The sequence below is a fragment of the Sylvia atricapilla genome, chromosome 22 (assembly GCF_009819655.1).
Source record: "Sylvia atricapilla isolate bSylAtr1 chromosome 22, bSylAtr1.pri, whole genome shotgun sequence".
NCBI classification, from domain to species: domain Eukaryota; kingdom Metazoa; phylum Chordata; class Aves; order Passeriformes; family Sylviidae; genus Sylvia; species Sylvia atricapilla.
The window spans coordinates 5,835,882-5,858,984 of record NC_089161.1 but is presented as its reverse complement, the minus strand read 5'-3'; the positions used below and the strand labels follow the sequence as shown (position 1 = coordinate 5,858,984).

The 23,103-nt window shown below is 57.6% G+C and overlaps 4 protein-coding genes across 6 annotated transcripts; 1 reads left to right on the top strand and 3 right to left on the bottom strand.

The window, feature by feature from the left end:
* Positions 1-921: 921 nt before the first annotated feature.
* On the top strand, positions 922-7,128 carry CASP9 (caspase 9). Of its 2 annotated transcripts, none has more exons than XM_066334377.1 (10): positions 922-1,091; positions 2,031-2,250; positions 2,633-2,713; positions 2,870-2,901; positions 3,444-3,620; positions 4,282-4,371; positions 5,039-5,186; positions 5,543-5,722; positions 5,900-6,009; positions 6,603-7,128. In XM_066334377.1, the coding sequence occupies exons 1-10, from the start codon at positions 960-962 to the stop codon at positions 6,693-6,695; spliced, it is 1,263 nt and encodes a 420-aa protein (XP_066190474.1). In that variant the 5' UTR covers positions 922-959; the 3' UTR covers positions 6,696-7,128. The 2 variants fall into 2 exon arrangements, with proteins under 2 accessions (XP_066190474.1, XP_066190473.1); XM_066334376.1 differs by having other exon boundaries at positions 6,585-7,128.
* A 1,382-nt stretch (positions 7,129-8,510) lies between these two features.
* On the bottom strand, positions 8,511-11,157 carry LOC136370782 (chymotrypsin-C-like). The gene is made up of 8 exons (XM_066334379.1): positions 11,053-11,157; positions 10,845-10,936; positions 10,674-10,771; positions 10,469-10,594; positions 10,196-10,332; positions 9,968-10,113; positions 8,683-8,835; positions 8,511-8,579 (listed from the first exon to the last, which is right to left on the bottom strand). Exons 1-8 carry the CDS (start codon positions 11,090-11,092, stop codon positions 8,562-8,564), a joined length of 810 nt encoding a protein of 269 aa, XP_066190476.1. The 5' UTR covers positions 11,093-11,157; the 3' UTR covers positions 8,511-8,561.
* Positions 11,158-14,747: 3,590 nt separating this feature from the next.
* LOC136370780 (chymotrypsin-C-like) lies at positions 14,748-16,335 on the bottom strand. Of its 2 annotated transcripts, XM_066334375.1 has the most exons (8): positions 16,234-16,335; positions 16,058-16,149; positions 15,887-15,984; positions 15,679-15,804; positions 15,447-15,583; positions 15,219-15,364; positions 14,907-15,059; positions 14,748-14,819 (listed from the first exon to the last, which is right to left on the bottom strand). In XM_066334375.1, exons 1-8 carry the CDS (start codon positions 16,271-16,273, stop codon positions 14,802-14,804), a joined length of 810 nt encoding a protein of 269 aa, XP_066190472.1. In that variant the 5' UTR covers positions 16,274-16,335; the 3' UTR covers positions 14,748-14,801. The 2 variants fall into 2 exon arrangements, with proteins under 2 accessions (XP_066190472.1, XP_066190471.1); XM_066334374.1 differs by having other exon boundaries at positions 14,748-15,059.
* Positions 16,336-17,753: 1,418 nt separating this feature from the next.
* On the bottom strand, positions 17,754-21,672 carry EFHD2 (EF-hand domain family member D2). The gene is made up of 4 exons (XM_066334172.1): positions 21,476-21,672; positions 18,350-18,497; positions 18,084-18,218; positions 17,754-17,945 (listed from the first exon to the last, which is right to left on the bottom strand). The coding sequence occupies exons 1-4, from the start codon at positions 21,670-21,672 to the stop codon at positions 17,811-17,813; spliced, it is 615 nt and encodes a 204-aa protein (XP_066190269.1). The 3' UTR covers positions 17,754-17,810.
* Positions 21,673-23,103: the final 1,431 nt, after the last annotated feature.

Genomic DNA, 23,103 nt, shown 5'->3' with positions numbered 1-23,103 from the left:
GCACAGGCAGGGGTGACCTGCTGGAGCATCTCTGCAGGAAGGACCTGGAGGTCCCAGGGTCAATGAGCTGTCCCAGAGCCAGCAGAGTGTCCTGGGGGCCAAGAGGCCGATGAGGGCCTGGGGTGCACTGGAAGGAGCACTGGCAGCAGGTCAGGGAGTGACCCTGCCCCTCTGCCCAGCCCTGGGACACACCTGGAGTGCTGTGTCCAGCCCTGGGCAGAAGGGCCTGGAGCATCTCCCTTGCTGAGGAAAGCTGAGGGAGCTGGGGCTATCCAGCCTCCAGAGGAGACCAGCTGAGAGAGACCCTCATTCCTGCCCCTGTCTGTCCCTGCCTGCAGGGAGGGCTCAGCCTCCGCTCCGGGGAGCCCAGCGATGCACAAGAGCACCGAGCAGGAACTGATGCACAGGAAGTTCTATCTCAACATGAGAAAGAACTTCTTTGCTGTGCGAGCGACACAGTGCCTAGAGAGGGTGTGGAGTGTCCATCCCTGGAGATATTAAAAAAAAAAAAACAAAACCAAAAAAACCCACCAAACCACAAAAGGACGGAATCCTGCCCCGTTTGCTCTGGGATGACCCTTCTGGCCCACCGCAGGGCTCTTCCAGCCTGACTCCGTGTCTCACTCTGGGGCTGGGAGGCGGCGGCGCTTCCGGGCGGCGAGCGGCGGTTCCGGGGCAGAGCGGCGGGGCTGGGGAGGAACCGGCGGGGCTGGGGAGGGACCGGCGGGGCTGGGGAGGGGCCGGCGGGGCTGGGGAGGGACCGGCGGGGCTGGGAAGGGGCCGGCGGTGGTTCCGGGCGTTGTTGAGCGTTGGTTCTGGGCGCTGAGGGGCCGCTCCGGGCCTGGAGCGTTGTTTCTGGGCGCTGAGGGGCCGCTCCGGGGCTGGAGCGTTGTTTCTGGGCGCTGAGGGGCCGCTCCGGGGCTGGAGCGGCGGCTCCGGCAGCGCGGCGCTCCGCGGCCATGGAGGAGCAGCAGCGGCGGGCGCTGCGGCGCGGCCGGGCCCGGCTGGTGGCGGCGCTGCGGGTGGAGCCGCTCTGGGAGCCGCTGGAGCAGCGCGGGATCTTCACCCGGCCCATGCTGGAGGAGCTGCAGGTGGGTCAGGAGACTGGGCACCGGGGGTGGCCCCGGCAGGGTCCGTGTTCCCTGGGGGCCGGGATGGGCGCGGCGGGGTAGCTCCTGCATCCCCTGAACCCAGGTGACAGGCCCGAGGGACGGTCCTGTGTCCCTTGAGCGCTGGTGACTGGACTGAAGGGTGGCCCCCGTGTCTCCTCACCCTGGTGACAGGCCTGAGAGGGGTGTCTCCATGTCCTCTTGGGCCCAAAGAGGGAACCCATTGTCCCCTGAGCCCGGTGACAGGTCTGGGGGGTGGCCCCCAAGTCCCCTCACTCTAGTGACAGACATGGAAGGGATTGTCCTGTGTCCTCTCAATTCCAAGTGAAACTCCAGGTCCCCTCACTCTGGTGACAAGCTCATAGGGGAACTCCATGTCCCTTTAGTCCTGGTGACAGGCCCAAAAGGATGGCCTTGTGTCCTCTCACTCTGATGACCAGGCCTGGGTTTGGTCCTTGTGCAGATATGATGTTTGAGAACCCCCCCATTTGTCCTTTCTTGCTCCCAGCCCTAGGCAGTGCCAGGTGTCGGGGTTTCTCTTTGTGTCCCCATCCCAATCTGATGACACCCTTAAGGTGGTCTTGTTTTCCCCCCTGGTTACAGGTTACGGGCCTGGGGGTGTTTTTACCCCATCTTATACATGGGTGACAGTCCCGGGGTGCCTGTTTGTCCCCAGGCACCACACCTGGGGTGCTCCCTCTCCCCCTTTCCCTCTAGACCCCTCAGTGGTGACCATTGTTGTTGTCGGGTCAGGGCTGGGGGTCTGGTGGTTCCTGGGGGGTCTCTGTGACTATTTCCACTCGGTTTGGCTGTTGTTTACCCCGTGTCCTGGGTACGGATCCCACATTCTGTGCTCGCAGTGGTGGGAAGGGCTGTCCAGGCGCTGCATGAACACCGGTTCTGGATTTTTCTCCTCTGCAGAGCGCTGGCAGCCGAGGAGAGCAAGCCCGGCAGCTGATCATTGACCTGGAGACTCGAGGGAAGCAGGCTTTCCCTGCCTTCCTCTCCATCCTGCAGGACACGGGGCAGGGTGACCTCGCCGAGATGCTGATCCAGGAGTGCGAATCCCGGCCGGTGCCACCGCAGCTGCTGGACCTGCGGCCCGTGGAGCTGGAGCTGAGGGAAGGAAAACAGCCTAAAAGTCAGTGCTGAGGGTGTGGTGTGTTTTTGGCAAACAGCAGCATGGGAGGGGGTGGCAGCTGGGATCCCCCTTGCTCTGGGCAAGAGTCCGGGAAGTCATTTTATTATCCTGGTGGAGGTGACTGTTGGGGGAATCGTGGAATCCCAGAATGGTTTGGGTTGGAAGGGACCTTAAAGCTCATCTCATTCCTTCCTCTGCCATGGGCAGGGACATCTTCCACTATTCCAGGGTGCTCCAAGCCCTGTCCAACTTGCCCTTGAACACTGCCAGGAGTGGGGCCTCCACAGCTTCTCAGGGCATGTCCTGTATGTCTTGCCTTTCAGCAGTGGAGTCTTTTTAGCTCAAACTCATCCTCTGTTCGTTTTGTCCCATGTCATTACAGATGTGATCCCTCATGAGCGTTTGTCTATCCCAGTCCAAGCTGAGAACGAAAGACCTCGAATACCTCCTGTGCTGGCCCAGGGTAAGCCACATTCCAGGCTCTCCTAGAGCCACAGCATGCCAAAGGCTCATTTCCAGTGTGGTGGGAAGGGGAAATTCAGGTGTTGGGAAAGATGTGAACTCTAGGAGTGTGGTCTTCTTGTGGTGAGCTGAATCCTGTGTCTGTTTTGTGTTGTAGGTTCAGCTATTGGCAAGAGGAGCTGTGACCAGGTTAGTATTTGAGTAAGCTGGAAGTGTTCCTTACTGGGCAGAAGCTCTGTCCCTCTTAGATGACTCCAGAAAATATTTCTGGAAGAGCTGGTTCTCACTTTGTCTTACCTGAGCAATTGCTCTGGGCCTGTAACAAGGCCGATGGTCTCAGAGTGGGTGGGTTATTAGCCAGATATTCTTTAAGATGACCACAGCAATAACACAAATTCCTGGCTCCTTTTGGTGAGGTTTGATGATGATGCCTAAAAGAATTTCCCAGAAATTTCAACTTGCAGTTGAAGATGCCACAGATAAAGTAGCAGTCAGTTTTCCACAAAGGTTTTCCCCAGTTCAGTGGGTTGTTTCTTGTTCCTGGCTACTGATGAGAAGATATGGAGTGTGGAGAATGGATGCTCCTACCCATCTCTAGGACTAGAGAAATGAAAAAGCTGTGAAATGAGCCACTTTAAAGACTCCCATTCCTCACTGGCATTGTATCCTGCTGGATTAGCCAGCAGGCACTTGAAGTAGGAGGGAGTTTAATTGTGCCATGTCCCTGCCAGGATTATAAGATGAAAGCGGATCCCTGCGGACACTGCCTGGTCCTCAATAATGTCAATTTCTCCAGAGACTCGGGGCTGTCCACCCGAGAAGGCTCCGACATCGACTGTGAGAAGCTGGAGAGGCGCTTCAAGGCCTTGCATTTCACCGTCCTGAGCCGGCGGAATCTGAGCGCCCAGGTGAGGCTGGCCGTGTCCTGCTGACACCAGGATGAGCCCCTGGGAGCAACAGGAATTCTTTAGGGGATGTGTCTTGTGTTGGCAGCACACTGAAAACCTCCCATAAAGAGACAATGTGCATCCTCTTACTTTATTGTTGCTCTGCAGTTGCAGCAGAGAGGACCTTGCACGTTTTCATCCCACTGCATGAATGTGGAATCCTGTTGTGGTTTGTAGGGATTTGGTGAGGCTGTGTTTTTGGGATAGCTCAGACAGCTGTGTCATGTCTGTCTGTGCCATCCTTGGCTGTTACTGGAAGTCTTGGGGGAACTTGATCATCTGAAAGTAAAAGACGGTTCTCTGCTCACTCACCAGCTCCCAGTTACAGGCAGCAGGTTTCAGCGGATAAATCATGTGGAAATGTGCTTTGGTTTGTGGTGCTGTGTTGTAAAGAGTGTAGAGAGGTGAGAAATCTGTGTGATTACCACAGCCAGTGTGAAATAAGGGCAGAGATGCAGAAATACTTACTCTCTGCCAATGCCTTTGCCAGCTGTACTTGGGGCTCATGTTATCCTGTGGCAGAGACTGACTGGATCCATGGCAGTGCAATTAGAGCAGGGTCTGGCAGTAACCCGTGGTCGAGATATGGTTAAAAAAGCTCATTGTGATGTTTTCCACATAGGAGATGGTGTTGGAGCTGCTGAAGCTGTCACGGCAGGACCACAGTGCTTTGGACTGCTGTGTTGTGGTCATCCTTTCCCATGGCTGTCAGGTGAGTTTGTCCCATCTCTCTCTTTGTTCCTTAGGCATGGGAAGGGTTTCATTCCCTGGCCTGTGGTCTCACACAGGGTGAGAGGGAAGTGGTCTGTCAGAACCCTGTTCTGCCATCACTGTAGGTTTCAAAGAGTTAGACCCTTATTCTGGGTTAAAGAAAACAGGAGCTTCTCTAGGGTAGTCTGATCCAGTGGTGCCAGTGGATAAGTGTTTTCCATTTTGAAAGTTGGGCTAATAATTTGGAACTGAAGGGAAGTCCCACTCAGCCTCACGCTGTGGTCATTCAGACCTTCCTGTTCTCCAGCTCTGACAGGGACGTGCTATTAGCAATTAAGCCTGTTTATTCTAAGTCAGTTCTTGAAGGAGGAGGAGAGACATTCTTAGGAAAATGGTGTATGGCATGTGCCTGTTGTACCAGAGGATGAAGAACTCCTTTGTTGGAGAATGTGGGATATGAATTGGATAATGTAAGTTGGATTGTTGGGTTTTAGTGCATTTCAAATGTCTCCTGGATGTCCCCTCACCCTGACTTGGGCACAGGGATTCCCACAAACACCAGGATTTGTTCTGGTACCTCTATGCCATGAAGCACCTGATGGGAAACGGGCTCCCTCAGAACTGGCCTTGCCTTCTGTGTCACTAGCTCCTGCATTTTCCTCTTGCAGACGAGCCATATTCAGTTTCCTGGAGGCGTTTATGGAACGGATGGAAAACCCATTCCCATAGAAAAGATTGTGAACTATTTCAATGGGTCCAATTGCCCGAGTTTGAGAGGAAAACCCAAACTGTTCTTCATCCAGGCCTGTGGTGGAGGTGAATCTTTGTGTTGGCCGGTAGCGTTGGGCTGCGGAGGTCAGGCTGCTGTGGTCAGCTTTGGCTCCCTTTCTGTTCATCAACTGTCCCTCTCTCCAGCTATCTTCTCACACCAGCTGTCTCTTCTCTTACCATGTGCTGAGAGGCTGCTCCAGCCCTTCACACACAGTGAGGAATTTTGTATAAACCACCAATGACTTTGACTCAGCTGGTGCAGTCGAACAGCCGAAAAACCTTATTTTGTTCTAGGGCCTTTGTCCTGTTTTTTCCCCATCTTTTCTTAATGTTGGATGTACAACTGTGAATCTCTTGGATGAGATGAACGTCAGGAGCTGTCTTGTTGCTGCTTTTTTCAGAACAAAGAGATCAAGGCTTTGTAGTGGATTGTGACTCGCCTGAAGAGGAAACTCCTGGAGGTTCTTTGGAGTCGGATGCAACCCCATTTCAGGTTCCATCGGATAAGGCAGATGAGCCTGATGCTGTTGCCTGTTTGCCCACACCCAGCGACATCTTGGTTTCCTACTCAACTTTTCCAGGTGAAAACAGCCTGTGCAAATCCTTTTCTGGGCATGGGGAAATAAGCTAAACAGTTGGAGCTTCCGTGGCCAAAGACTGGGGCAGTTCAGTACAACCTGGCTCTGTTGGAGTGGCAGGAACTTGTTGGGATGAGAACAGCAGATGGGTTTTGGCATAACATTCTCCTTTCTCTGAAGGTTTTGTCTCCTGGAGGGAGAAGTCGAGTGGCTCGTGGTATGTGGAAATGCTGGATAGTGTGCTGGAGCAATATGCCCATTCAGAAGACCTGCTCAACATGTTAGTGAGGGTAAATGTCTTTTTATTTCTGCGTTTTTTTGATGAAGGAAATAGTCAGGGGTGTGATCAGTTGGGGCATAGAGGCCTACACTCAAAAAAGGAGTGAGGATATTGAGTGTTGAGTTTAGGCATGGGCTAATTGAAGGTACTGCAGAGAGGTTTAATTGCAAAGAAAGTGTTTGGCCTCAATCTGCCAAAAATCACTGGAGGTTTCTCCAGTGAGGAGTAATCCTGGCAATACAGGCTTTAATCCTTCTGAAGAAATTGCAAAAAAATGTCATGGCTTGTCCTATCCAAGCTGATGGGATTTGGGTGCTCCTGTAAGCTTGCCCTGGGGGTGGAGGAGCACATTGCACAGGGATATGGAATGAATCTGGCTGATCTTCCCTTGTGTACCTTGTTGATTCAGTATTGCCGAAGTTGCATACAAGTGTAGGAGCCCCAGATACTTTCTCTGTTCTCCATGGGTAGCAGAAAAGTCCAGTGTGGATGGAGAGAGGACTTAGAAGGATCACCCTGTTGTTTGGCCACCTTGGCGTGGCAGCCATTGATTTGAAGGGGTGGGGAGAGCACCCCATTCCTCAGCCTCTCTCCTGTTCCCAGGTGGCACACGCTGTCTCTGCCAAGGGGAGGTACAAGCAGATCCCAGGATGTTTCAATTTCCTCCGTAAAAAGTTCTTCTTCGTGTGTGACTGACACGTGGGCTTTGAGCCCCCTGCCAAGTGCTGGAAATTCTTCCTGTGGCTGAAGGAAATCTGTGCCCACCACAACTTGGTGTCAGTGCTCCCGGTGGATTTTGTCTGTGTGTCCAGATGTTTGTCTGGAGAAATGTGATCTGCGAGCACTGGCTGTGCTGTGGAGTGGAGATGAGATGGAGATTGTGCTGTGCTGAGGGGAAACGTTGTGGATGGAGCAGGAAGTCCCTTTGCTGGAGAACAGAGCCAGAGGAGAGCACTTCTGGCTCATCCTGATGCAGCCATGCTCAGCCTCAGTGTTTTTCTTTGCTGATCATGATATTTGTGTCCTGTGCTCCCTGAGTAACTGATTGAGGGGACCAGGGTCTGATGTTCAAGTGAAATGGGATGAGTTTTGCAGTCAATGTTTCTAATAAATGCAATTAAAGAGCAAATCTTTAGCTGCATTTCTTTGTCTGTTCCATCTCCTCATTGCCATTTCAGCACCTCCTGACGGTTCCTCTGAAGTGGGAAGAGTAGGAACCTTCAGTCATGTCTGTCTGGTCATTTACAGTGTGGCTGTCCCAGCCTATGGAGCAGACATCCTGCTCCTTTTGAGGAATCAGTCAGGAGTTACAGCAGGAAACATGAGGATTCATTGAAATACCAGTGCTGAGGGAAAGTACTTAAGGAGCTGCTGCAGTAATGGCCTTGGGCCAGATGTCCTGCATCTGTGCTGGATTTTGAAGGGGGAAAGCATCCTTGGAGTCACCCTTGGGAGGTGCAGAGACCTTAGGGTAGGTCTGTGCTGAGGGGTGTTTGGGGGTTCCCAGGGAACCTGGGAATATCCAATCTGCTTTTGCAGTCACTGAGTATTTCCATACTGCTTTGGGAGCATTTCAAGTGCTTTGAGGGTGCTGCAGGAGGGAGCCAGGGCTGCCCTGAGCACCCCCAGGGGGGTCCAGCTGGAACTGGGGTGTGGCTGTGATGGCTTTGCCTGTGCTCAGGTGTTTCTGAGAGCTCATGGTTGTCTCCTTCTCTATTCCCTTTCTCCATCCCCCAGGGGAGTGGGGCTCTAGGCTGCTCTGTCCCATATTATCCAGTTTTGTCCAGAGCATCTGGGTGTGCAGATGATGCCGGGGCTGATCCATCTCCCCTGGACCTGTTCTCCTTTGGGAAAGGTGACCCTGCACTCTTCCCCTTGTTCATTTCCCTGCTTCTCTGTGGGCACCGTGGCTGGGGTGGGGGTGACTTTGGGTATAGATGGCTCAGCCTTGTCCCTCTCCTTTCCATGACATGGACTGCATTCCATGGCTCCTTTCCCAGGGCATCCCTGGCAGAGGTGAGAACGGAGTGTGAGCTGGAGGTGGTGGTGGTGGAGGGAATATGCTGGGCTGCAGGATGACCCCGAGGACCATGCCAGTTACCTCAACACCCCCATTTATCAATCTGCTGCCATCAAGTAGTCCAGTTAGCAGCAAGATCCCCTGAAACATCCCAGCACCAGCCAAGACACCTAAAACCTCCTTGGGCCAACCAGGGGCCCTTGAGCCCCCCCCCTTCAAGTTCCCTTGAACCCCCCAGGACCACCAGACCAGATTCCAGCCACTCTCCCATCAAACCACCAGTCAAGCCTTGAACCCTTAGGCTTGGTGATGGCCGTGGCTCTGCTCCTAGCTGGGATCTCTGCCCACCTTAGGCTCCCCAGGACCCTGCCCAGCCTCCCTGCACGAGGTGGGGGCTCTCCCCAGCACACAGGCAGAAGCTCAGGGCCACAAGACACAGCCCCCTGGTTGTGCTCCACCACATCCCCTTGAAAGAACCACATGAGACCGGCTCAGCTTTATTGCCTTTATTACACTCAATACTTGTGCTCCATGCTGTGTCCTCAGTTTGAGCTGATTTTCTGCCAAAGACAAGACATGGGGAGGCTGATGGTGAGACACCTCTGGCAGGGCAGGGGCAGTGTGGCCAACCCCCTGCCTGGGGGCAGAGGAAGGGGCACCCACCTCGTTGATCCAGTCGATGTAGGCAGACACACGGGTGAAGACTGTTGGCTTCCTGATCATGTTGCATTTCAGGCCGGAGCCGAAGCTGACGATGCCTTCCACCTCCCAGGTGCCATCCTCACGCTGGCAGTTCAGGGGGCCGCCAGAATCGCCCTGTGTGCAGACACAGTGTGGGCCATGGGTCCACCCCACATCCCACACAGCACCTGCCACTGTTACAGACAGAATTACAAAAGAAAGGCCTTAATGAAATTAGGCCTCACTCTGCTAAAATTGCCAAAGTTGGCCTGTTATTTCTTTTAAGTGCAGCTAACAAGCAATTTGAAAGTTCCCATGTGAAGCTATTTTGCGAATGAGAAGTTCCTTTAACACAGCAATCTGTTCTGGGGGTGAGAAATAAATGCACCTGTGTAAACAATAAGATTTGTGCCATGAGAACCCACAAAGGAAAAATGTTAACATACCTATATAGAGAAAAATTGATAGACATACACAATAGCCTTTACTGACCAATGAACTGATTGCTGACCAGTTAGGTTTAACACAGTGCCTTCTGCTATTTCTTATAAATTTGAGCTTTGTGAATAAAGAATTGGCTCTCTGCATGAAGAAAATGGAGTCTTGGCTGATGTATTCCAACATGCCACCACAGTTCCATCCCCTCCCCTCCTGTGCTTCCCATGGCCCTGTCAATTCTACTCTGGGCTGGGGTAGGCCAGGGAGCCCAGCATGAGGAAACACGTCTTCCCGTCTGCAGACTTGACCACAGGTGTGGAGAGCAAAAGAGGACAGTCAGTGCCACTATGAGCAGCATGAGAAGAACAGCCATGGCCAGCAGCGCCCAGGAGAGGGGCTCGGACCAGGACAGGAACTCGATGGTGCGGTTGAAGCAGACCTCGCTCCCTGCTGGGGCCCACTCGCCCAAGCCACACGCCTGGCAGTCAGAGGGGTCTGTGGAGGACAGGGACACCTCACACACCTCGGACCCGGTAAGAGCTCTGCCACAGCGCAGGGCCCGGCCCGCAGCTCCCTGGGCTCTGCTCACCCACTGCGCCTGCTCCTTCTTCGGGCACTCCCACGCCTGGGGCAGCAGAGGCGGCTCTTTGCCCAAAAGACCCACCACCTAAAATGTACCCTGTGGACTCCCAAAATGGCCCGGGCTGAGACTGGGGCTTGGCTCTGTGAGGCTCAGGGCCAAGGGGGCTGTGTGTGGGAAGGGGCATCCAGCAGTAGCCTGGGCAGGATCTGCAGCAGTGGTACCACCCCGCTGCAGTGCCACACTCACGTTGCACCCAGAGACGACGCCGTCACCGCCGGCGCACACCATGGTGTTGCGGACCGTGCTGCCCCACCAGTTCCACTTGGAGCAGGTCTCGTAGTCCACCACGGGCAGCAGAGCCTGCTGCAGGGCGTCAGCCAGGGGCCCGTTGGCTGCAAGGAAAGTCACACCTCACACTCTGCACATCCCCTCCTCAAGGACCCCTGGGGACCCTCCTGGGGACTCCCCACTTACTCCTGATGCGTCCCCAGCCGGTGACATAGCAGGGGTAGTCGTTGGCCAGGATCTTGCCAGCGTCGGGCAGGCAGGCAGCACGGACGGTGTCACTCTCCTGCACCTCCTCTTCCAGCTTGATCAGGGCAATGTCGTTGCTGCAAGGACACAAGAATGATGGTCTCTGGCCATGAGGACAAAATCCCTGGCCATGGTGACAGGGGTCACATGGGCACACCTGTGTGACAGGGCCACACCTCCCATGACCCACCCCTGATGCATCCCATCACCTACATGATGAGGTAGGAGTTCCATTTCTCATGGACAATTATCTTCTCCACACCCACGGCTACAGAACCGGCCTCATCATCCTCTGACAGGTCCTGCTTGCCCAGCACCACGCGGTAGGTCAGGGAAGAGCTGCCAGGGAGAGAGGACGTGTCAGTCCCCCAAAATATCTCATCCTGCAGGTACAGAGCCCCAACACCCCAACACCCACCTGATGCAGTGGGCAGCTGTCAGCACCCACTGGGGGGCAATGAGGGTCCCGCCGCAGGTGTGGGACCAGGATCCAGAGCGACTGTATTGCAGTGAGATCTGCAAAGGCAAAGGGGCTCAGAGCAGGAATGTCCCCACCCCTGTCCCCCTCCCTGTCCCTGTGCCCCCTTACCTGCCATGGCCAGCTGTGGGCTATGGCGTCCTCACCACCCACCACACGAGAGCTCAGCTGTGGTGGCACGGCCGGCTGGCCGCATCCGTAGGCTGTGTGACACCCGGCAAAGGGACATCAGAGGCTGCCTGCGCCTGTGCCCAGGGCCCTGGCAGGCCCCACGGTCCTGTCCCCCCTGCCCCGGCCCTTCCCCACGCCCTGCACCCACCGTAGCCCAGCAGCAGGACGAGGCAAATGGCTCCCAGCATGGTTGTGCTGACCAAAGGTGTTGCAGTGGGGCTGTTCACCCCTCTTATGGTGTCCGCACTGCTGGGGACCTTGGAATGGCCTTGCCTGCCAGGGACATGTGGGCACTGTCCCACGCTGTGGGCACAGGGGCTCTTCCCATGACCCCTCTTATCACACTCACAGTCCCGCCTGGGAACAGCCACATCTGCCCAACATGTGCTGTCACCGTGCTGGGACATAGTGGGGAAACCTGGCCCTGCTCTGGGAATGGGCAGGGTCTCTCCTGGGGCAGTGCCCCACCCATGATGCTGGCAGTGGGGTGCTGGGCAGCCCTGCTGCCCCCCAACCCTGAGCACTGACTCCCCCAGGACACTCCCTGCCTCCAGCCCCTCAGTCCCCCAGGGATAAGATGCTCCCTTTCCTGAAACGCTCATCACTGGGTGTCTCTGAGTCCCTATCAGTGTTCACCTTGTGTACCCATCCTTGCCATGTTTGGGTGCATGTTCTTGGCTGCTGACTTGGCTGTGGATCATTTTGGATGCTGGTGGTACCTTCTGTACTCGGGAGAGCCCGGGGGTGTGTGGTTGTGCTGTGTACAACTACAAAGTGCATGTGTGAGGATATGGGACTTTTGCTTTATGTTGTCATTTTAGACAATTGAGTTTATGCTTTGAAGCTGCCGAAGTTTATTTCAGGGTTTGGTCGTTTTTTTGTATCTTTGGCTGGTGGTGAGTGCCCCAGGGCAGTGGTGGGGGCCAATGCCCACATGTGGCTGGAGAAGAGCACCTGGACATATGTGGCTACTTCTGCCAGGGAGAGCCAGGGCCACCCAAGCACTCCAAGGGGGTCCAGCAGGAGCAGGGACGTGGCTATGATGGCCTTGTCTACCCAGGGCTTTCCAGGAGCTCAGTGGTACACGTGATCCCTTCCCCACACCCCTGTGGTGTGACCTTCTGGGCTGCTCTGGTCTGTGTTGGCTACCTTTGCACAGAGCACCTGGGTGTACACGTGATGCTGGGGCTGATCTCATCTCCCCTGGGCCTGTTTTCCTTTGGGAAAGGTGACCCTGCACTCTTCCCCTTGTTTATTTCCCCAGTTCTCTCACCAAGGGAGCCTTGGGGCTGGTGTGTCATGTGGGCTAGGGATGCAGGGAGCTGGTGCCTGACTTTTGGCAGAGATGGCTCCATCTCGTCCTTTTCCTTCTTCCATGATACGGCCTGCAGTGGCTTGTCCCTTCCTGGGCCATCCTTGGTGGAGGTGAGAGTGGAGCAGGAGCACTGCAGTGGCAGAGGTGAGGTGTTGGGAGATGTGGTGGAGCTGGAGGACAGTGGAGGCTCAGGGAGAGATGGGGGAATGCTCTTTTGGGGTTACTCCATGGACCCCACTGCTCTTCTCCCTCCTCTTTGTGTTTAGTGCTGGATGTCCCTGAGGGGAGCCTGGGACTGGCACCATGTGTCAGGGCTGTGCTTCCCTACGGCTCTGTGCCATCAGAATGCTGCTCAGTGTCAGGGGAGTTTGTTCACCCAAGGAGTGTCCCTGGCTGTCCCAAGCTCTCATTCCCACGAGTGGGTAAAGATCACTTTTAAGATGTAGTTTTTATGTAAGTGATTATGTATGAGTACTTGTATTTCAACAGTGAAATCAAAGTTATGAACTTGACAAAGTTTTGCTGTATTCTTTTAAACTCCCTCTAATTCTCCCATATTGTTAAATACTTAAAAATGGACACATCCTATAGAGTGTGTATAAGATGTAAGACGTTTAACAAAAATAAAGCTTACACTTCTTTAGGTTAACTTGTAGATTTAATGTGTCAGTTATGAATTGTATGAACATAATATAACAACAATTGACAATTAACACGTAAGTATAACAAACATTCGTTAAACTCTGTGCAGCCTTAGAGATTAAAAGTGGTCGAGGCTGTATTCTCTTTTGTTCAGCTGGAGGAGGCTGAGGTCAGACCTCACTGGAGAGTGCAGCTCCTCCCTGGGGCAGCTCAGAGCTTTGCTCTCTGTGACCAGGGACAGGACACAAGGGAAGGGCTGGAGCTGTGTCCAAGGAAAGCCTGGATGCTAGAAAAAGGTTCTTCACCCAGAGGGTCACAACTCTCCCCCATCTCCTGGGCAGGGGGACACTGGTTTTTGGGGTGACACACACTGCGGGGGGTGCCCATGCCTGGCTGGGTGGGGCAGGGCTGATGCCTTGCACAGATGACTGTGGCACTCTGGGGCCTTGTCCAGGGCTCTCCGTCCACCAGATCCCCTCTGAGGATGGGACACAATGCACAGGTACACACACAGCAAACAGGCTGTGACACCGGGGTCCTGCACCCCCAGCCCAAACAACTGTCCCCATGGCACATGTGGGCACACGCAGAGGGGACAGGGGCACCCCACATTGCCCAGCTTCCCATGGACAGCCTGGAGCTCTCCATCCAAGGCAGCAGATCCTGCTGCCAATCCGGTGCCAGTGTCCCAAGTACCTGGCCCCATCCTGCTGTGCAGAGTAGCCACCTCCACACATATCTGACTGGCAGGCCTTTGATTGCCTTCGGGGTGATCCCTACAGCTCCTTTGCCACAACACATTTCCTGTCCATCCAAACCATTCCCTACCCTGCATCCCTCTTCACTTGCTCGAACTTTGGTCACGTTGACAAGTGCCAGGGGGTCCCTGGGGAGCCCCCAGGTGGCTCACATGGTTCCAGGTCTCGTGCCAGTGCTCTTGGGCCCTGGTGCAGGTGCCAGTGTTGCTCTCTGGGCTGGTGACACTCCAGTGGCACCATGGCTCCTAAACCAGGCACTGTCCATCACATCCTCCGCCGAGCTCGAGGTGCTGCCATCCAGTCCTGCTCACTCTCCTCCTCCTTACCCCATGAGGATCCCAGCCGGGCTCCAGGAGCCACAATGGAATAATGGTGTGATAGATGCACCCAGCACCCACCCCCACTTCCTGGACAGCCCCTTCACACCTGCTCCCACCAACACACTGCCTTTTTCCTGGAAACCTTCCCTGTCTCCTCCAGGGCAGCCCTAGCTCCTCCTGGGAACCCCGCACCTGGGGGTCCTGTCAGCTGCCCACCACCCACCTTGTTCCTCCAGCCACCATGGAAGGAGATTCATGGTAAGGTGCTCCACTCCTGGGCCATGTCACAGGGCCTGGAGATGGATCCAGCAGTGCCATACAGCTCCCAAGAGCTTCATCTCCAACAGAGCTCCTGCAGCCACCCCTGAACCCCTCCCAAACCAGTCAGACTCTCTCAAGTCCCCCAAGGCCAACTCAGTTGCCTCAAGACCCTCATTTGAAAGTCAGCCCTCATCTAGGCAGTGCCAATGAGGTCCCCTAAAGCACCCTGGGAGCTACCAAGTGTTCCAGATCATCCCCAAGGGCCAGCTGGGTTCCCTGGAGATCTGAACAACCTGGACAGACCCCAGCCCCTTTTCCCATCAAACTGCTTGCTAAATCTCGAGCCCCTTGGCTCAGCCATGGCATGAGGACTGGAAGCATCTTGCAGGATGTGCCCGACAGCCTCCCCAGAGCCCTGCCAGCCCCACTGCATAACAGGAACACCTTCCTCAGCACACAAGCAGCACCTTGGCATCACCAGACCCACCCTTGGATGTGTGCCCCCAGCTCTACCCCTCCCTCCAACAAAAAAATCAGCGAGACCAGCTCAGCTTTTAAGCTTTTATCTTGGTCAACAGTGGTATCGCCACATGCCGCGTCCTCAGTTGCTGCTGATTTTCTGCCGAAAAGACACGGGGGGGTCATGGTAAGACCATCAGTGGGGCAAGAACAGCCCCTGCCTGGGGGCAGAGGAAGGGACACCCACCTCGTTGATCCAGTCGATGAAGGCAGACACACGGGTGAAGACTGTTGGCTTCTTGGCCACGTTGCAGCCCAGGCTAGAGCCGAAGCTGACGATGCCTTCCACCTCCCAGGTGCCATCCTCACGCTGGCAGTTCAGGGGGCCGCCAGAATCGCCCTGTGTGCAGACACAGTGTGGGCCATGGGTCCTGGGCACTCCGCCAGCACACCCCACATCGTTCCTGGCCGTCCATCCCCATGGCTCCATCCCCTCTCCTCCCAGTGCCCGTGGTTCTGCACCATTTGGACACCAATCCCGCTGCAGTGCCACACTCACGTTGCACCCAGAGACGACGCCGTCACCGCCGGCGCACACCATGTTCTCCAGGACAAGGCTGCCCCACCAGTCCCTCTTGGAGCAGGTCTCGTAGTCCACCACGGGCAGCAGACCCTGCTGCAGGGCGTCAGCCAGGGGCCCGTTGGCTGCAATGACAGCCAAAGCTCGTACCTCACACCCTGTGCCTGCATCCCCTTCCCAGGGACACGCTGGGGACTCCCCACTTACTCCTGATGCGTCCCCAGCCGGTGACATAGCAGGGGTAGTTGTTGGCCAGGATCTTGCCAGCGTCGGGCAGGCAGGAGGCACGGATGGTGTCACTCTCCTGCACCTCCTCTGCCAGCTTGATCAGGGCAATGTCGTTGCTGCAAGGACACAAGAATGATGGTCTCTGGCCATGGAAACAGGTGTCCATGGCCACACCTCCCATGATCCACCCCTGATGCATCCCATCACCTACATGATGAGGTAGGAGTTCCATTTCTCATGGACAATTATCTTCTCCACACCCACGGCTACAGAACCGGCCTCATCATCCTCTGACAGGTCCTGCTTGCCTAGCACCACACGGTAGGTCAGGTAAGAGCTGCCAGGGAGAGAGGACGTGTCAGTCCCCACAGATACCTTACATCCACGGCACAGATACTCCTGAGAACCCCAACACCCACCTGATGCAGTGGGCAGCTGTCAGCACCCACTGGGGGGCAATGAGGGTTCCACCGCAGGTGTGGGACCAGGATCCATAGCGACTGTATTGCAGTGAGATCTGCAAAGGCAAAGGGGCTCAGAGCAGGAATGTCCCCACCCCTGTCCCCCTCCCTGTCCCTGTGCCCCCTTACCTGCCATGGCCAGCTGTGGGCTATGGCGTCCTCACCACCCACCACACGGGAACCCAGCTGTGGTGGCACGGCCGGCTGGCCGCATCCGTAGGCTGTGTGACACCCAGCAAAGGGACATCAGAGGCTGCCTGTGCCTGTCCCCCCTGCCCCGACCCTTCCCCACGCCCTGCACCCACCGTAGCCCAGCAGCAGGACGAGGCAGATGGCTCCCAGCATGGTTGTGCTGACCAAAGGTGTTGCAGCGGGGCCATTCACCCCTATTATGGTGTCCGCACTGCTGGGGACCTTGGAGTGGCCTTGCCTGCCAGGGACATGTGGGCACTGTCCCACGCTGTGGGCACAAGTGCTCCTCAGCCCCATGACCCCTCTTATCACACTCACAGTCCCGCCTGGGAACAGCCACATCTGCCCAACATGTGCTGTCACCGTGCTGGGACATGGTGGGGACACCTGGCCCTGCTCTGGGAATGGGCAGGGTCTCTCCTGGGGCAGTGCCCCACCCATGATGCTGGCAGTGGGGTGCTGGGCAGCCCTGCTGCCCCCCAACCCTGAGCACTGACTCCCAGGACACTGCACCTCTCATGCCACCATCTCCCAGGGCACAAGGTCTCATCTCACTCTTGATGTGGTCAAGACCAGCCAAAACTCCACAGGTGCCACAGGGTGGGACAGGCACAGGTGTCAGCATCACTGCTGATGGCCTTCAGTCACCACATGTCCCCACCCCTGGGTCAGGCCCCTGCTGCTTCCCACGCTCATGAGCCACGGCTGGTCCCTGTTCAGCGCCACCATCTCCCATCACACGGGAACCATGTCCCCATGGTCCCACCCCACTCCCCAGATTCCTTCCCCCCACCCAAGCCCCTGCCACAGACATGCCCATCCCACAGCTGCACCCCAGCAACCAGCACTTAAGAAATATAATATTTATTTGGGAATAAATTAAAAAAAACATAACACACCCCCTATGCCGCCATTCGGGGGACACTGTGAGACAGATGTGGGCTTTTACAGCAACCCACAAACACAAGAGCCTCAGTGACCAATGGCAACCACTGGTGGCCACCACGCTCATCCTGCCAGGCTGAACACAACATGAAAAAACATAACACAGCCCCATGAGCTTGCAGCTGCCTTTCTGTATGTCTTTGACCAAATCAAGAGAGACACAGCTCCTGGGGGGCTCCATGTCAGTGGGGTGGACACCCACCCCCCAGCACCACACACACACACACACACAGAGCCCCTCTACCAGCACCTGGCCCTTACCATGGCTTTTGTCACTGGTGTCACAGATAGCAATACCAACAGATGCCAAGCCAACATGGCCACCACAACACCCACCAAGGCCACCTGCAGAATCCCCCATCCTGCAAACCTCCCAGTGCACTCACAACACACAACAGTCTGGGCACAGGTGTCCCAGGGACAGACATTCTGGACAGAGCTGCCCTGGGACTCAGCAGCAGCATCCCCCAGTGCAGCTGCGGGCAGAGAACAGGGTGCTGTTCAGGGTGGGGGGCAGGCTGGGGAAGTGGGGGGCACGAACAACACCTACAGACACCACAGCAAGAGGGGAGGGGGGAGCTGGGGCTGAGGGGGCTCTGCCAGCGAGGTGGGCACTGTGCTGAGCCCACTCCGGGGTCCTGCTGGCAGCCCAGGTGGCACACGGGCACTGCTCCCTGCATGGCTGGCACGGGGCACAGGCAGCAGTGCCACTCTGGGCACAGCTGACCAGTCCTGCCTGGCCCTGTCACTGCGTGAAGGTGGACTGCAGCTCCTTGAAGGCTGCCTTCCTCTGCTTCAGCTCCTCTGCCTGCTTCTTCTTCTCCTCCTGCTCTGCCTTGATCTCCTCCTCGAACCTGCTGGCTTCATTGATGGCTTGTGCCTGTGGATGGAAATGTCCGTCTGTGTCCTCTGCCAAGCTCTCCTGTCCACCCCAACACCTTCACCTCCTGCCTGCCTGGCACCAAACCGCCCTGGCGCTTTGCCAGCCTGCAGTGGGACCTCCTGAGCCCTGCCTCACCTTGGCCTCAAAGAAGTTCTTGGCGCCTTTCACCCCCTCTGTGGAGACATCGATCTCAGAGAGCCGGGCCAGGGCGTGCAGCCCACTGTCCTCCTGCAGCTCACCCGCTGCTGCCTTCCGGAAAATCAGCAGGAACTGTGAGGGGAGATGGTAGTATTGGTTTCCTGAAGTCCCCAAAGCCACCACAGCCACTGCCCGCCTTCCCACCAGCCCGAACAGCAGCTGGAGACATCTCCCTGCCAGTGTGGAGCCTCCTATCTCCTCACCTCTCGAAAGCTGAGCTTGCTGTCCAGGTCTTCATCCACCTCCTTGATCATGTTCTTCAGTCCCAGATGTGTCTGTGGAGCCCCTAGCTTCTCCATCATCAGCTTGAGCTCCATCAGGTCAATGAAGCCATCTTTCCCTGCGTCGTACCTGCAGGATGGCAGCACAATCCTGACACATCACCACAGGGTGCAGAGCCCACACAGCCCCCACACTGACCCCCCAGCAGCAGACCCCTGTGTGCTCTCACACTGGCTGGGAAGCAAAGAAGGATCAGCAAGGGCTGGGCACTGATGGTGTCCGGCAGCTCTCCAGACCACAGGGAAGCTGCTGAACCGCTAACAAGCCCCCGGAGCATATCCAGGATCGTGCCTGCTTCCGTGCAGCACTTGGCAGGAGAACCTGCCAGGATGCTGCCAGCCCTGCTGCCAGCTCCCTGTGCCAGGAGCCTGAGCACACATCCCTTTGGCTGCAGCACGGGCTAACAGGCCATGGGGCTAAGCCCACCGGGCACTGCTCCCCATGTCACCACCTCCTCCTCACTATGACACCTCCAGGTGACCCACCCTCAGTGCCCAGAGCCTGTGCCATCCACGCTCCAGCCCTGGCCAGGTGCCTGAGCTTGGCTGAGAGCTTTGGGCAAGCTCTGCTCACCAATGCTACTTACAGACCTGTCAGGAATGCCCCTCCTGAGGCTCCTGCCTGTGGCCATGCCACAGCTCCCTCCAGCGTCCCTGCAGTCACCCCACTGTCACCTCCCCTGCCTGCACCCCGTGGGCTGTGCCAGCACCACGCTGCTGTGGCACAGTGGAATCTCCGTGGGGAGCCAGCATGGAGCCACGCTTTGTACAGCTCCACACATTGTAGGTGGGCAGCTACACACTGCACCCGTTGTGACAGGGCTTTTTTTTTGTATCTTGTCACTGCAGCAGCCACGCAGAGCCCCGGCTCCCCACGCCGCAGGTCCGTGACTCATCTGCACCTCCCCTGCTGCTGTCTGCTCTGTCTGTGTCTCCAGCAGAACCCTCCTGATGTGACAGGGACCCCAAAATGGGGCTGATCCTGTCACCCCTGCCTACTGCTGCCATCTGCCTCAGAGTGGGGCTGAGGGCACAGATCCCACATGAATTTTGTCTCCAACACAACTCTTGGAGCACAGGATCACAGAATCATGGAATGGTTTGGGTTAGAACAGACTTTAAGGATGACCCCATTCCAGCCCCATGCCATGGACAGGGACACCTTCCTCTATCCCAGCTTGCTCCAAGTCCTGTCCAACCAGGCCTTGGACACTTGTACGGATGAGGCAGCCACAGCTTCTCTGGGCAACTTGTGCCAGGGCCTCACTACTCCCACAGGGATGAATTTCTTCCCAGTACCCAAACTAACCCTGCCCTTAGACACTTTTGAAGACTTTCCTCCTAGTCCTGTTACTCCATGCCCTTGTCCAAAGTCCTTCTCCATCCTGCATCCCACAGTTTCTGTGCAAGGGGTGAGTTGTCTGGTCTGACTTTGTCACTTCATCCCACACAAGCCACCTCCCCAGATGCAGGGCAGTTCCTTTCTCTCAGTCCTCTCCTCTGCTGTTTTGGGATACCAGCATCCTGCATCTCTCAAAGGGCACCATCACCGCTGTGGAGAGCCAAAACCCTTCCCCGCATCACTTTATCCTCTCCAGCCGTACTGTCACATCCCGAGGACAGCAGCAGCGGCGAGGACAGCGTGGCTCTGCTCCAGAGCATCCTTTTCCCTTGGGAGACCCCCGGGGCTCCCGAACCTCCCCAGTGCCTCGCTGCTCCTTTCGCTGCAGCGAGACGCCGCAGCTGCCAGAGCAAACACGTCTGCTCCGCTCCCTCGCCTGCGCGGCGCCGACACCCGCCCTGCCATCTGCGCCCAGAGCAGCCCCGGCACGGCCACCCATCGCCGCCGGCACCGGGAGCTGCCACTGTCCCCTCCCGCTGTCCCCAGCCCGCTGGCCCCGCCGCACGCTCCCGTCTGCTGCAGTGCACGGCTCGCAGCGTCTGCCTCGCTGCCATGTGCTGGGGTGGGTGACAGCCCCCCAGGGGGACACGGGGAACAGGGATGCTCCGTGCTCCGCCAGGGATGCGGACAGGGTGTGCCTGCGCCCTACGCAGCCCCCCAGCCCTGTGTTTCGGCGAGCTCTGCCTCCAGCCCCCCGCTTCCTCCATCCCCCGGCTCGGGTCCGAGCGAGACCACCCAGGATGCCGATGCGGATCCTCCCCCCGGTGCCAGACGGGATGAGGGGCATTGGCATGTCGCAGCCATGCTTCGCCTGTGCCGTATGTCCGCGCCTTCCCGGAGTTGCGCTGTGTCTGCGCGCCTCCTGCACAAAGCAGCCAGCGCGGGATCCATGGGGATGCTCCGGGCTGTCCCGTTTGCCCCTGGCTATTCCCGCGCTGGAGTCACCCCGGTTTCTGGCTGCCCCTGGAAATTTCCAGGGCTGGAGGCTCGCTGCCAGCTCCCCCCTTCCCCAGGGGCCGCGGGCCGAGCTCGTGCTCCGAGTCACGCTCCGCCACGCGTGGTGGCACCAGCGCGGACAGGGATGCTGAGGACACGGCAGCCTGGCCTCTGCGGCCCCGGGAGCTGCAGGGATGTGGGGGCCCTCGGTGATGCGGCAGAGGGACTGTGGGGGTCCCCGGTGCCCTCTCTCGGAGCCCTTTCTCCGGCCTCAGCGCCAGGGGGACAGGAGGTTCCCTCTGCGAGAATTTAGGGGCGCACAGGAACTCCTCCTGCAAGGAGCCGGGGGAAGGTGTCCCCCAGGCACCAATCTTTGTGAGGGGGTTTGGGAGCAGAGGGGTGTCCCTGACATCTCTCCTGAGAGGGGCAGGAGGGGGATCCCCTCCTGCAAGGAACTGGAGGTGCCTTGGCATCCGTGCTGCACAGAGCTGGGGCGGGGGGAGTCACGGACAAGAGGCCGGGGGTCCCTCTCACAAGGAATAGGGCAGTCCCGCCCGCAGGCACGGGGCGGGAGGTGCTGGAGCATCTGCCCTGCCAGGAGCCGGGGTACCGGGGATGCAGGAGCCGGGATGCCGTGGGTGCCCGGGGTCCCCCGTCCGCCCCGGCGCTGCCACCCGGGGACCCCCCTCGTCCCCGCGCCCCACACTCACTGTCGGAAGAGCCGTTCCATGTCGCGGAGCTGCCGCCGGGAGAACTCGCGGAACTCCCCGGCGGGGCTGAAGACGCGGCGGCCGCTGCCCCCGGGCGAGCCCTCGCCCACCGCCCGCCCCGCGGGGCTGCCCGGCGCCGGCCCCGGCCGCGGCCCCCGGCCCCGCCGCCCCTCCGGCTCCTCCGCCGCCGCCGCCATGGTGCGGTGCCCGGATGGCCGTGCCGCTCCGCCCCGCTCCGCCCCGGGGCCGGGCTGCGGCCCCCCGGCTCCCACCGCCCGCCCCGGGGGGCTCCGGCTGCCCGCCCCCGGCCAGCGCATCGCCGTCCGCTCGGAGCGCCCCGCCCCGGGCCCGGAGGGTGCCCTGGCCGCCGGGCCTCCATCGGCCATCCCCGTCCCTTCAGACCCCCTCCCCTGCACCGCCAACACCGGCAGGGCTCATCCATCCCCCGGCGGGATCAGCCTGGGGTGATGCTTAGGGTCCGGCATCACCGGTGGGTCCCATACCCCGGTGGGATCCCCCCCAGACCATCTTTAGGGTCCCTTTCAACCCAAACCAACCCGTGGTTCTGTGAATCCGTGGGCTCAAAGGAGGGCGCGGGGGTCTGGTGCATTCACGGCCACCCGTGCTCTTGCCATCTCTATCCGTTCCTGCCCCAGAGTTTGCCCAGGGTGGCATGGGGAGGACACTGAGTCATGCAGCAGCCCAACACCTCCAGATCCACCTGCAGAGGATGCCCACAGCAGCACCTTTAACCTACAGAAGCATACAAGGTCGTGCCTTGCCCCAGAGTCAATCCAAGCATTCAGACAGGGAAGCATCCAGCTTCTCCCAGCACAGGGAACAGGAAAACCAGGCCACACCAATTACCAGAACCCACCGTGGCACTGCCATTGCCACCAGGGATCAGCCACTGTGCACACGTGGGTGCTCTGCATGCCCAGAGACAATGCAGCCCTGCATCAGCCCGCTGCAGCCCTCTGTGGTGCTTGCAGACCTTTTTTTATTCTATTAAAAAATAAAGACAAAAATCCCCAGAGGGGTTTTGCTGACATCCAAATTATCCTCAGCTGAAGAGGTCTGCAGAGGACTCGGCACACGGATTCCTCTGAGCAATGCCGAGGTGGAGCAGCTGCAGGGAGGATCTGCTAGAGCTGCCAATTGCCTGCAGGGACCCTGTCCCCAAAACACTGCTGCTCCCCAAAATCCAGGGTCTGCTCTCCTCACTAATGACAGGAATCAGTAAGTGAGTCTGGGCCATCACCCCACCAGCACATCACTCTCATCTCCCCGGCTTGTCCTCATGCTGCTGCTGTACTGGTGTTGCTGATATAGGTCCTCTTCCCCCTTCCCAGGTGGCAGGTCCAGCATTCCTGGGGTATTGCAGGAATTCCAGAATTCTGTACTACATTGTGCCTTATGTTCCAGTTTCCCTGTGACACGATGGAGACTAGAGGACACAGGAGTTGCAAGGGATATTTCAAGCCGTGTTGGCTTCATGTGCTTGAGGCCACTTCAGCAAGGACAGGACACACAACTCACAACTGACTTCACACACAACTGGGCTGTATTTACACATGTAAATATACACACACGTGCACACTGGACTACATCCTCCCCACCTTTTCCAC

Coding starts and splice junctions, on each gene's coding strand:
- LOC136370780 (XM_066334374.1), bottom strand. CDS start 16,273: ATGCTGGGAGCCATCTGCCTCGTCCTGCTGCTGGGCTACG. Junction 15,584..15,678: donor TGGAACTCCTACCTCATCAT/GTAGGTGATGGG, acceptor GTGTCCTTGCAG/CAACGACATTGCCCTGATCA. Junction 15,060..15,218: donor GCGTCGTCTCTGGGTGCAAC/GTGAGTGTGGCA, acceptor GTCTGCACACAG/GGCGATTCTGGCGGCCCCCT.
- EFHD2 (XM_066334172.1), bottom strand. CDS start 21,672: ATGGCGGCGGCGGCGGAGGAGCCGGAGGGGCGGCGGGGCCGGGGGCCG. Junction 18,498..21,475: donor ATGGAACGGCTCTTCCGACA/GTGAGTGTGGGG, acceptor GCCATCCTGCAG/GTACGACGCAGGGAAAGATG. Junction 18,219..18,349: donor GCAAGCTCAGCTTTCGAGAG/GTGAGGAGATAG, acceptor CTCCCCTCACAG/TTCCTGCTGATTTTCCGGAA.
- CASP9 (XM_066334376.1), top strand. CDS start 960: ATGGAGGAGCAGCAGCGGCGGGCGCTGCGGCGCGGCCGGGCCCGGCTG. Junction 3,621..4,281: donor GGCGGAATCTGAGCGCCCAG/GTGAGGCTGGCC, acceptor TTTTCCACATAG/GAGATGGTGTTGGAGCTGCT. Junction 4,372..5,038: donor TCCTTTCCCATGGCTGTCAG/GTGAGTTTGTCC, acceptor TTCCTCTTGCAG/ACGAGCCATATTCAGTTTCC.
- LOC136370782 (XM_066334379.1), bottom strand. CDS start 11,092: ATGCTGGGAGCCATTTGCCTCGTCCTGCTGCTGGGCTACG. Junction 10,772..10,844: donor CCCACAGCTGGCCATGGCAG/GTAAGGGGGCAC, acceptor TTGCCTTTGCAG/ATCTCACTGCAATACAGTCG. Junction 10,333..10,468: donor TGGAACTCCTACCTCATCAT/GTAGGTGATGGG, acceptor GTGTCCTTGCAG/CAACGACATTGCCCTGATCA.